The 12,250-nt window shown below is 32.5% G+C and overlaps 1 protein-coding gene across 1 annotated transcript; it reads right to left on the minus strand.

The window, feature by feature from the left end:
* Nucleotides 1-6,231: 6,231 nt before the first annotated feature.
* On the minus strand, nucleotides 6,232-11,947 carry LOC148620324 (NHP2-like protein 1). Its single transcript, XM_088581099.1, has 5 exons — nucleotides 11,842-11,947; nucleotides 9,771-9,888; nucleotides 7,999-8,102; nucleotides 6,938-6,971; nucleotides 6,232-6,518 (listed from the first exon to the last, which is right to left on the minus strand). Exons 1-5 carry the CDS (start codon nucleotides 11,842-11,844, stop codon nucleotides 6,394-6,396), a joined length of 384 nt encoding a protein of 127 aa, XP_088437225.1. The 5' UTR covers nucleotides 11,845-11,947; the 3' UTR covers nucleotides 6,232-6,393.
* Between the last annotated feature and the right edge of the window lie 303 nt (nucleotides 11,948-12,250).

Here is a 12,250-nt window from a genome sequence, read left to right on the forward strand (position 1 = left end):
TTACGTCACATGCAAGTCAAGTTCAACATGTTTGTGATACCACTAGGCACTTGAGATATATTTTAGGCTCTGACGACAACAAACTCAGTGTTCCCAAATCGTCCATCCGACCGTTATCTTACCGGGGTATAGAAGTATCAAAGATTTAAGCTTCCATGTATTATAACTTAAAATCACTTTTTTACCCATAAAGAACTAAAACTTATGAACTACAAGACTGGTACTATCAATACCGAGTTTCAGTATTTTCCAAATTAAAACTGTGTACCAATAAAATCGAACTAGAGGCTTTTTCGCGTATACGTATGAGAAGTCCAACACAGATTACAGGCTAAAAACCACTAATTCCACTTCCCATTGGCTTCTATGCAAATTTCACAAAATATATCAGCATGATTCTACATATGTCAGCTCACAATCCTCAGAATGGCATGTGGGGTTAGCAGACTTGCAGTGCAGTACTGATCACCGGAAGTGAAGTGTCTATAAATAGCATGGGAAATCCCAGTGTTTTCACAAGATAGGGGTATATTTAGAAATCATTATGGAGATTAGGCTTCACATCACAAGAAGCAAAATGCACCTATAAAATGTACAGAAATGTTTTTCCTTTCAGACGAAACTGTTTAAATTTTTTAAATGAGATGAGAACTTTTTTCACAGCACTATGAGGAACAGGGGTCATTTCTGCGTAGGACTATTTTTGCCCCGTGCGTTCCAAATGCTCATTGGTTGAATTGGTGGTCTGTAACCTAAAGAGTCACTTTCTGTCTTAGAAAAAATAAATAACTATACAAGTATCTTCCTTTACACATACTGAATGCATTTGCAAAGTTTCAGTGAAATGTGACAAGTACTTTTTTAAATATTTGATTTTTAAATATAGGGTAACCAAGTTGCGCGAGCAAAAAAGTGACAATATTCTAAAATGCATTAAATATTTGCAAAGAACTTTTTCTGACTTTTCAAATAAAAAAAAATCAATCACAACTTGTTTTTTAACAATATTAATAAAGAGATAGCCTTTAAAAGTAGTCATTTTCTGAAAAATTGGTCTATTTTTAAAAATTTATGTCTGACATGCCTCCCCCTTTTTCTTGATCACATGTCAAAAACCCTAAATCTTTAAATTTTCGCAAAAGGTGATATCTTTGGCTTTAAATTTGTAAATACAGTGTTTTCACAATAAAATATCACAAGTAAAGGGCACCTAAAGCAAAAAAAGTACTCAAAAATGGATTTTCCATGTTGCCATAGGGAAATGCTTATATGCGGATTTTCAATATCCAAAATGAATAGAGGATTACAGGGTCAGAGGAAATTCAGACAATTGTCAATAGGAGAGTTCCTCCTGATGTCAACACTTACCTGTGATTTGATTTTGGTTGGCCAAAAAAAAAAAAAAAAAAAAAAAAAAAAAACATTGAGTGGCATAGGGCATCAACTTTAAATCATCATAACATTTTCGTTTTTAAAAAGAATTGAAAAATTCTTTTGCTTCCCTACACTGCCAATGGAATGTTTAAATAAATATTCACTAATTAGATTATAGATTATATAAGCATAAAAAATTAAAATGATTTTGTATGAAAATAGAGGTTTACATATAAATATTATTTCAAAATTATTTTTCAAGTTAAAAGAAAAGTTATAAATTCACATACAAAATATGAATTGTTTTATCTAAATGAAACATTTTACAGAACCAAAATTGGATATTAAAAAAACAAAGCTATAAAGTTTTGAAAATTGGGATTCTAATCACGAAATTGTTAATTGTATATTTAGATGTTTATTTGCCAACCAATTTTGACACTTAATGATATGCAAGTAAGTGAATATGACATCAATAATGAGGTTTATACCCACTTGTCCTACATTTGTAAAAAAACGTACATCCCACTTGTCCTGCAAAATTATTTTGACTAATTAGATAATTATGTTTTTATAAAGTGTTGGTAGTGTTATAGTCTTTTCCATTAATTGGCAATAAATCTATATCTAAAGTACAACAAAAAAGGCAAAATGATATTCAAAAATTAAAAAAAAATTGTATTAACTAATGTACAAAAAAAATAATGTATAATAACCTGCTATATATATTTCAAAATTAAAAAAAAATGTTATAAGATATTATATATATATGATCAAAAGTTCTAAAAAATATAAATAAATAAAAAGAAAATGTTGCTAACTTATTCACTTAATCATCATAACTTATTGAATCTTATAATCATCATAATTACGCACATCTTCAAGTAAGTTGTCATTATAATGAGCTTGGTATATCACTTTAGTTTAATTCTCTTAAGTTTGGTAATAGTTGAAAATTATTTTAATATTCTTAATGAGCTTGGCCTTTCTCATTCATATTAGTAAGTAATGTTCACATGATTATCTTATTAGCATGGCTTTGAATACTGTTCAGTATATGTATATAAGCATAGAGAAAATTGGAAAATTCATCAGTCAAAATGGCTAATGCTCAGTTAAACGTTGAATTCGTAGAGAACACCAAGGGTGGACAAAGTCTTGTCTACAACAACTACCGTTTCCAGATAAAATCACGACGTGAAGAGAGAGTCTACTGGCAATGTGCTGTTAGAACTTGTCCAGCAACTATAAACACTCTTAATAAAATTCCCATTGGCTTCAATCTTCAGCATAATTATGCATCTGACCCATATAAGCTGCAAGCAAATAAAGTAATGAATGCTATAAAAAAGAGATGTAGAGAAGAGACCGACCCTGTTCCAAAGATATATGATGAAGAAATTTCCAAGTTGAGAACACCAGAATGGGATGACGCCACTGAGCAGATGGTTGCAAAGCTTCCTACTTTCCAGTCTTCTAGAACTATTCTGTACAGACAACGTTCCCGTCTCTTACCCAAGTAACCATCAACCATTAATGAACTTGATTTGCAAGACCAATGGGTTCAGACTTCAACTGGTGAACAATTCCTACTTGCTGATGACAACAATGGACCTAGGATTTTCGTTTTGCAGAAACTTGCAGCATCTTACAAACAACACTACCTTGTATGGAGATGGAACTTTCTACACGTCATACATTATTTACACAACTCTATACAATCCATGGGACAGTAAACGGCCAGATGTATCCACTCGTCTATGGTCTACTTCCTGGGAAAAGTGAGCAGATTTACACCAGATTCTTCAACATTGTGAAAGCCAAATGTACAGAGATTGGACTTCAGCTTCAACCAACAACTCTAGTGGTGGATTTTGAAACTGCAACTATTAATGCCTCTAAGACTGTATTTCCTGGTGCTACACTGAGAGGTTGTTTCTTCCACTTTACACAATGTATCTGGAGAAAGACTCAACACACAGGCCTACAGATTGCATACAGAGACATTGACGCCATCACAACACTAGTACGCAGAGCAGCTGTATTACCACTTGTACCGCAAGAAAGTGTTTAAGATGTATGGTTCAATGCCTTGAACGAGCTAGACAATGCCGATGTGAACATGGACACAGTTCCGTTTACCGACTATGTAACCACAAAATGGGTAGAGTCAGACAGCCACATTTGGAACCACCAGTCATGATGGACCAAGAACAACAAATCACTTGGAAGGATGGCACTCAAAGATAAAGAAACAGATACAAACTGCTCATCCAAACATCTACTCGTTCATCAAACACATCAAACAGATTCAAGCTGTCAATGAAGTAACATCATTCAGATTGCCGCCGGAGGACTACCAGCACAAAAACGCAGAAAGTACTGCAATATAGACACCAGACTGCAACAACTCAAACAAAGACTGCACAACAATGAGATGACAGTAGTGCAGTATGCTGACGCCGCCTCTCATCTGATACATCTTGGTTAGGTGATAATGAACATTCTGTGTGACAATGAACATTTTATGAAAACAATGTGATGTATTAGTGCTTATAAATGATATTTGTAGTGCAAATGTAAACATTTGTTATTTTCATTGTTATATTTATGTACGAAATAAAATATTGAGATATATTTTGCGTAATTTTTTGCAACCTACATGTTTACAAAGAAAAAAATAGCATCATAATGGTAACTCCATACAAAACGTAAACCAAAATGCAAAATATATAAATGAAAGTTTTTGACTTGTTTATATATTTTACAGACTTTACCTTTTGAATGTGGCTACCTTTTCACACAATTTAAAACAGACTATAGATAGCTCCCTTTGATCTTTTGTTGTGATAAACAAGCAATTAACAGGTAATTAATAACTATATACCTCCCACTTGTCCTACAAATTTTCACCTATATTTTACCTGTAATTAACAAATGCAGGACAAGTGGGATGACACCAATAATGAGATTGGCGAACTATTAAAAGTTTTATCTTCTTTTTATAGCTTTCAGGCGGCATTTTCACCTTTCAAGGACAATAATCTATAACAAGGAATTGTCCGACAACTTTGACCCATATGCACGAAGACTAAACATAAGCGTCATTTCATCACTTTCAACTTTTTTTCTAATTAATGGGATTTTTAACGTCCTTGACTACACCTGTCGGGTCTCGCACGGACGTTTTTTCTCTTTCTATTTTTAGACCGGAAACTACAAAAAAAACGTCATTTATCGCCTTGTAAGGGCAATATATCTAACTATAGCTATGAGTCCTCAACTTTGACCCAATGAAGACTTTTGTAGGGCTTAAATTATCATAAGGATCATCTTTTAAAAAAAAATGCAAAAACATCATTTTTCGCCCTTCAAGGGCAGTTAACTTAAACAGAGTTTTCCAAAAGCTTTGACCCAATGGAGACTTCTCTGGAGCACTTCAAGCTGAAGAAGAATAGTCAGTCACAGTTTCCAATATCCTCATACATACGTAGTTTGTTTTAAAAATTGGTGACCCCTATGGTCTAAAAGTAGCAACAGAGCCCATATTTTAGACTTGATCTATATAATCCACATAATACCCTTAGGATGCAAGTTTCAGAGATTTTTAAAGAAGAGTTAACCACAGACAATGATGGACACCAAGTGATGGCAATAAAGTGATGGCTAAACAATAAAAAAAATGCCTATCATGCTTTAATAAAAAGGTTGTATTTTCTTTAGACATTCATTTTGGTCTGGAAAGTACATGTTGCTGCAAAAAGAGACTAGCGGATTCAGTTAAAGGTCTCGTCTATTGTGGTGTGCTTTAGTGCAGATTTGTTTTTTCTTGTCATCATTATGTATCATAGATACAATTATATGGAGGAGTCGGTGTTCTTCACATAAGTTTACCTGGGCAAGTAGGAATTAAGTTAACAGAACTATCAATTCAGAATCAGGTTTGTGGTGGCTGAAATAACACAAATTTCCAGTTTTGAACCTACCAGTGCATCTGGTCCATTCTCCAAGTGATATAATTTCAAAGCAATCCATTCCCATTTCCTCCTGTTATTATCCAGAAATCAGAAAATAAATACTTCTTCTTGGCTCAAGTCACAACCTCCAAAATCAATCCCAGTCTTCCTTTAGTGGTATGTTACCTTGTAGGTAAATTTATATGAGATCTATTCACTTTACTTTTCAAGTCATTGACCAGACATCAGACAAACGCTTGTTTCAAACCCCTAATTCCTAAAAGGTTCAAGTCTTAACCACAAAAAATTACAACATACATTGTAATTTCAAAGAGATCCATTCACTGAACAGGTTATTGTATGAACATCAGAAAAGTGTATATTTCTGGCCCTTAATTTCTAAAATGTTCAAGTCATAACCACCAAAAGAATACCTGTCTGACCATTATGGTATAGAGTATTGTGGAACAGTTTCAAAGACATTCTTAAGCTTTTACTGGAGATATATAGTTAAATTCAATGCTTGTTTTTAGCCCATAATTCCATAATGGTTGGGGACATAACCCCTAAAATCAATACTAAGATTCCTTTGTTGTTTGAAACCTTGTTATAAAATAGTATAAAGATCAACTAATTACTATTCAAGTTATCGCACGAAAACCAAATGTCTGCAGATGACGCATTACAATTATGCGACTACAATTTTGCAGTCGTATAAAAACAATCATTAAATTTTTACTAGCCCAATCAACTATTATTACTAGATTAGAGAGTAGGGCAAGAAGGTTCAAAATGTTTGAGATACATTGAGCTAAGCTACCTTCTTTTTTAAGAAGTCTTAGCAACAAATATCAAAGGCAAATAGTTATTTTCAAAATAATTTAACAAAATACAACTGCACTGACGACATGGACTTTTTAATGAATAGCAGGTGATCATGAACACATTTTAACAAAAACAAAGCTCATCTGGCTTAAAAGATAAAACAAATTATACTTATGTCAAAATATACAGATGCATCATAGAAAATGTTGCTAAAAAGTATTACTTTCATATAAAATGTTCAAATGAGAAGTTTTTCAATGGCTTGTTGAATGGTCTGAATCTGTGGTCTTAAGTTGGATCCTTCATTGACTGTAACAGAACATGAAATTACTGGCCTGGACACACCACATGCTCTTCCTAAGGCTGCAAAAAAAGAATAAATATAAAATTAAAATAAAAAAGACCAGGAAAGAAGCAAAACAAAAAGCAATAGGAAGGAAAAGATGTTGAGAAATTGGAGTCACCCTACATCTCTATTTGACAAAGTGGAAAAAGTCATGTAAATCATATTAAAGAATGTTTGATTTAAACATTGACCAGCCTTACAAAAAACTTTTTTTTTCACTGAACAGTCTATGTTTTATGAAAATAATATAATGAAGTGGCTCAAATTAAAGTAAATAAGGATAATGAATTAGTGAACAACAGCCACATTAAAAAGGTAGAAAGGAACTAAATACAAATAAAATACGAAAAAGTAAAAATATTGAGAAATATCATAGATTTGTACTAGTACTAAAGCATATCAATGACCTTAAATTGTAGATTAACTCTGTGCTTACCTTGCTTAGATCTTACAAACACATAAGGAACATTCTGGAAAGAAAAAGAAACTGTTAAATTACAGGCTCTTAAAAATGCAAAACTAAATCTTTAGTCAGCAAATTTTCCTGCTAAGAAAAAACAATTTTATTCCATTTTTTGGATGCATTCAAATAAATCAATCATATTTAGTAGATTAGGGCATTGGAGGTGTGATATTCTCTAAAATGATAAAATTTGACTTAGACCTATGAGCCATAAAATCCATAGATTTCTAATCATGCATAAAGAATACAGTATTGTATGACATTCTATTGAATAATATTTATTCTAAGATGTTCATATGGATACTGATTGATAGGTTCATTATTATATCCTGATGAAAAGGGGGCATTTAAAGGTAAAATAATAAAAGAGAAGAATAAACTACTTCTTTTTATTTTGTTATCATTTAAAGTTAGAATCTATTCATCAAAAAATAAAACTAAGTCATACTTGTATACATTTTACATAGCATACATATTTTTCAGACTGTAAGTCAATATTTTTTTTTTCAGCAAGTCATCAGCCTCAAATTATCTTCCACTTTGACTTATGCAAGAATTTTAAGAAAAATTTTAATCTACATGTATAAAGCATTTCATTAGATTGAAGTGTCTTCACCGTGTTTTACACATACACAGAAATGACAATTTCAATCAAGTTAATTAATTATGGTCTGACATTTGAACTTTCAAACCCATTGTTTTCCTGACCTGAGCTTGGGCCCTTACATTGTACGTGTTTATTTCAATATATTGATTAAATTAAATCGTAATTTGGGGTAAACTGCAATTTCATGTCTTTGAAAACCTTTAGTTTATTTTTATGTTAATTGAGTACATAGGGGAAACTCTTTCATTGTACCTGTGATGTGAGGGTTTCCTCATCGTTCAATGAAGACCAATAGGTGGCCTTTTGTTCACATTTTCATCCAGGTGGGGTTGTCTCTTTGACATATTCACCATACCTATTCTCTTTATATGGTAGCAATTTAAACCAAGTCCTTTATTGTAAGTATTCTTAGCTTATACTTATTTACCTTATCTTCACATAAAAGTGGTAGATGTAACAGGATCTCCAATGGCTCAGCGTCAGCAGCCATAACAATAAACTCAGCCATTCCTCTGTTCAGGGTCTTTGTAGCTATGAATATAAATACACAGTTCTTTGCTGGATATTGCATTTTAGAAGTTAATTCTATAAGCAATAATTATTTTACATTATTGATACATGTTGGTGATTTTTTTACCTAAAAACTTTGTTTGATCATGAGTTTGTCTTACAAATGGAAATGTAATTCTGACGAAACATCAGCAACATCTCAAAAATTAAGATGATCTGAAACCTGAAAGCCTCAAAATGGTTCTGTATGAAGTGACATAATTTGGAAATGACATACCTATATGCAGTTAGGAAATGATTATTTGAACTTTTAGCACACACTGGAAGTGAGTTACAGAAGTTCATACAATTACATATTCCCACTGGTGGAGACATCAGTATATAACAACATAGTGATGCATTATAAACAAAGTCAAATGTGATTAGAGAATAAATAGCCCTATCCCTAAATTATGTAGACAAGAATCATATTAGAAAATGTATTATATTACTTTTATCTAAAAACCAGATGACTTCACAAAGTATTTAAAACCTTAAAATTCTAGCAAGTAACTGAATTTCCTTTTTTATCCTCATTTCATGTACATGAATGTCCATGGACTTAAAGTTAATATTTACATGTTTGTTTATAGTTAAACAACATTTTCAAAACATTACAGTATGTTTAAAAGGTCAGGAGTTCTACTTTCTAAGGTCATTGAATACATTATATTATTTAGTTAATTACATGAAATAAGTGTGTACCTTTGTAGAAATTGGTTTATCAGGTTATTACTTAAAAGTAAAATCTTACAGTGAGATCTTATTTAACCTATTTTACTTGTGAGTATGGAAAAGATAGAAAATCATATAAACGCAATATTTATTCCACAAAATGTGGAATTGTGAACTGAAACATCACTGGAAAACTGAAAAGAGATTTAATATAACTGTCACACCAGTTGTAGTGGTGGACAATAGTAACTGAAGCGATTGGTCATTTCATTACATGAGTGAAGTCTACAGTTATGTTCCTTATTTGGTCTAAGAGTTGTAGAATTCTAGTGGCCTTGACCTATTCAAGAATTACAGAGGCTGCTCTGGTAGAAAAGACTGTTTAGCGGACTTCAGCAGTTCTGGCTGTTATAAATGCACACAAAGTGTAATTGTTAAAGTCTGATCTAATTTCAGTCTGTATCTTTTTCACTATTGAGAAAATTCTTTCAGGATCAGCAATGCACACAGGAATGACAAAACAAGCTTTGGCAAATTTGGAGAGGAGACCAAATCTTTGTGATAATGTCTTTCATGTCACTCATTTGCCCCAGAAATTGTCAATACTTTCACATTGTGGTAATTCCTCTGTGTGAGTCAGCTAACAATTAAGACGCTTGACAGAATTTGCTCTATTGTTGTCATTCATTCAATTTTACCATCAAATGAAACTTTCTTTGACCACAAGGAAAAAGCCTGTGAGACTTGTATAATACCTAACAAAAAATACCCAAAATATCCAATCTATCAGCTATTTGGACTGCATGAAAATAATATAGTGGCAATAGTTTACAGAAAATTGCAAAATTTACCAAGCGTGAGATAATATGAGGGAGAAATTTTTCATACATGAGCTTATAGCCTCATGTACAAATCACAAGAGTTAACAGGTATGATAATGTAAATGAACTTCAGGTTGAATTACTGACTACTAACCTTCATTTGCACCCTTCTTTAACTCCTTACAACTGGCTGCCTTCTGTACTAAATCTAGTATTTTCTGAGTTAAGTTTGGATCTGCCAGAGGATAAGCTTTAGGATTAACTTCATCTGCCTGAAAAAAAGACCAACATATCAAGTGATTCAGTAATTTACTTTTTGTGAAAGAAATTTCAACCACACTTGTGTTTGTACATGCATATTGCAAAAAGGAAAAATGTGACTAGATCTAATTCTTGTGCAGTATTCACATTTAAACATAAAAGACACACCTAACACCTAAACTGAGTGAATCTTAATTGCTGATAATAAGTGTGTAAACAAATAATCATGACATCTTTCATCTAGACTGACCCCATGCCACAACTAGATCAATGTCCTGTGCATTTTTCATAGTTTAAACACAAAAGTAAACAATAAATGCCATATTGAGTTTTTCCACGATTTTTAGGGTGGTTTTACTGATTTCACAATAAATTACAGATATTAGAATGCAGCTGGTATAGTGAGGACGCGTCCCATGGACACACAATGTTTTACCTTGACAAGTCCAGCAAGTTTTTCTTGCATCCAGGGTGCGTGTACTCGCCTTATCAAGAACTCTGATAATGGGTGACAAATTAAAGTTAGTGAGGGTTATTCTCTAATGGACCGACTAGTCATTTTGGGTGTTCGAGAAATCCAAGTTTATATACATAGATTATGTAGAAGAAAATCATGTTAAAAAATCCTTAGGTGTTCAAGCTATCTGAGTTTGAGTCAGTTTAGTTTGACTGTAGTTTTTGTTGTTGTATTTCCCACCACTGTTTGTGGTTAGGGGGAGGGTTCAGTGCTCACAAACATGTTTAATCCTGCCATATACTTATTGTGCCTGTCCCAAGCCAGGAACATGTAGTTCAGTGGTTGTTTTCTTTATGTTTATTGTTATTTGTTTTAATTTTTTTTGTAATTAGGTAGATTTTCATCTTTTATGAATAGTTTTACATTATTTATTTTGGGGCCTTTTACAGCTTGATTTATGGTATGGATTTTTCCCATCATTGAAGACCATGTAGTGACCTGTAGAGGTTACACTGTTCATTTCCTTGCTCCTTACTTTTGGTGACAACAGTCTCATTCGCAATCACACCACATCTCCTATTTATATATCTTAAATACATCTCCTATTTTTATATCTTAAATACATGTACATGTGCATGAATGCTCAACTGTTTGAGGCAATTCAAGGAGATAATCTTGAAATTGGATACCTGGAATCTTGCAGCCATGGCAAGTCAATGACTTCTTTGGCTACCTCTTAAAGTTGTTCTTAAATTATTAGTTTACTGCCCATGCTATTTAAATATGAAAAATTATGCTAAATTGTAGACAGGATTTTATGGTTACAGTCTCAATTTAAAAGTTATTCATAGATAATTGAATCTGCTGGTATAGTTGTCAAAATGATTATGTTACCTTGGGACTACTGAGGAGACTTCCAATTAAATTTATTTTATTTTCGCACTCTGTCATTATGCTGACTATTACATACTGTTTGCATGTGTGGCTACTGCACAAATTTAATAAGAACTTTTACTGTTAGTAATGAAAAAATATTATACAAAGTGAAAATTTGCTTGGTTGCCTAAATGCCTCTGCAAAAGGCATTATTATCTTGATTTTAGACGATAGATTCCAATGGATTTGTATACATGAGTCATGACATTACAAAACATTAAATAAAGACCATAGACAAATATCTTTACATAATCAACAATGAACTAGGTGGTTTAACTGTCGAATTATCAATCCTAAATGTGAATTGACAAACCTGAAGCATCATCCATATGACAATGCCAAATATTGGTCACCTCCATGCGCCATAAACATCATAAAATTAATTAACAAACATCAGCAAACGTCATGTACAAATATCTGGGCTAACAAAGAACCTGGCGAACCACGTGCATCTAGTATTATCTAAAATTCCATTTCTAAACCCAGAAATAACCGATAGAAGCAATTCAAAAGATTAATTGTACACATATGTGTTCATTGATGTATTATAAAAAATTCAAACGCATCTTACCATGATTCCCTCGGCGTGATAGCTTCACTGGGACTAAGAGTGAACACGTGCGTAAGGTAAACGTTTGAGGTAAAACTAGAAAGGAGAATGAAATGAAACATAATTGATACTTCCTGTACAAAGAATTCATGACAAATCGGACCATGCGTAATTCGGAACTTCATTTACAAACTTTATAGATGTTGCATTCCCCAGCTTTTCCAATCGCTATAATTATTAGTAAACCTAGTAAAAACTAAGATATTTTCTATATTGACGATTGAAGAACATTTAGAAACTTATAATGGTTTGTAATTCATTGACAGAATGAGAATTAAAGAAATCTTACCAAGTCAATGTTAATACAATCAATTAGATCATGGAAGTTTGCTAAGATTAGGTTCAGTGTGCATTCTTTCAAAGGGAGGAC

This window comes from Perna viridis, chromosome 4 (assembly GCF_037379345.1).
Source record: "Perna viridis isolate PV_CMFRI_1.1 ecotype Kerala chromosome 4, ASM3737934v1, whole genome shotgun sequence".
Classification (NCBI taxonomy): Eukaryota; Metazoa; Mollusca; class Bivalvia; order Mytilida; family Mytilidae; genus Perna; species Perna viridis.

What these genes read in the sequence shown, in the direction of transcription:
- LOC148620324 (XM_088581099.1), bottom strand. An exon ending in AAAGAAGGGTGCAAATGAAG is followed by an intron (nt 8,103 to 9,770) that starts GTTAGTAGTCAG and finishes TTATATTCATAG; the next exon opens with CTACAAAGACCCTGAACAGA. An exon ending in CACTTTTATGTGAAGATAAG is followed by an intron (nt 6,972 to 7,998) that starts GTAAATAAGTAT and finishes TTTTCTTTCCAG; the next exon opens with AATGTTCCTTATGTGTTTGT.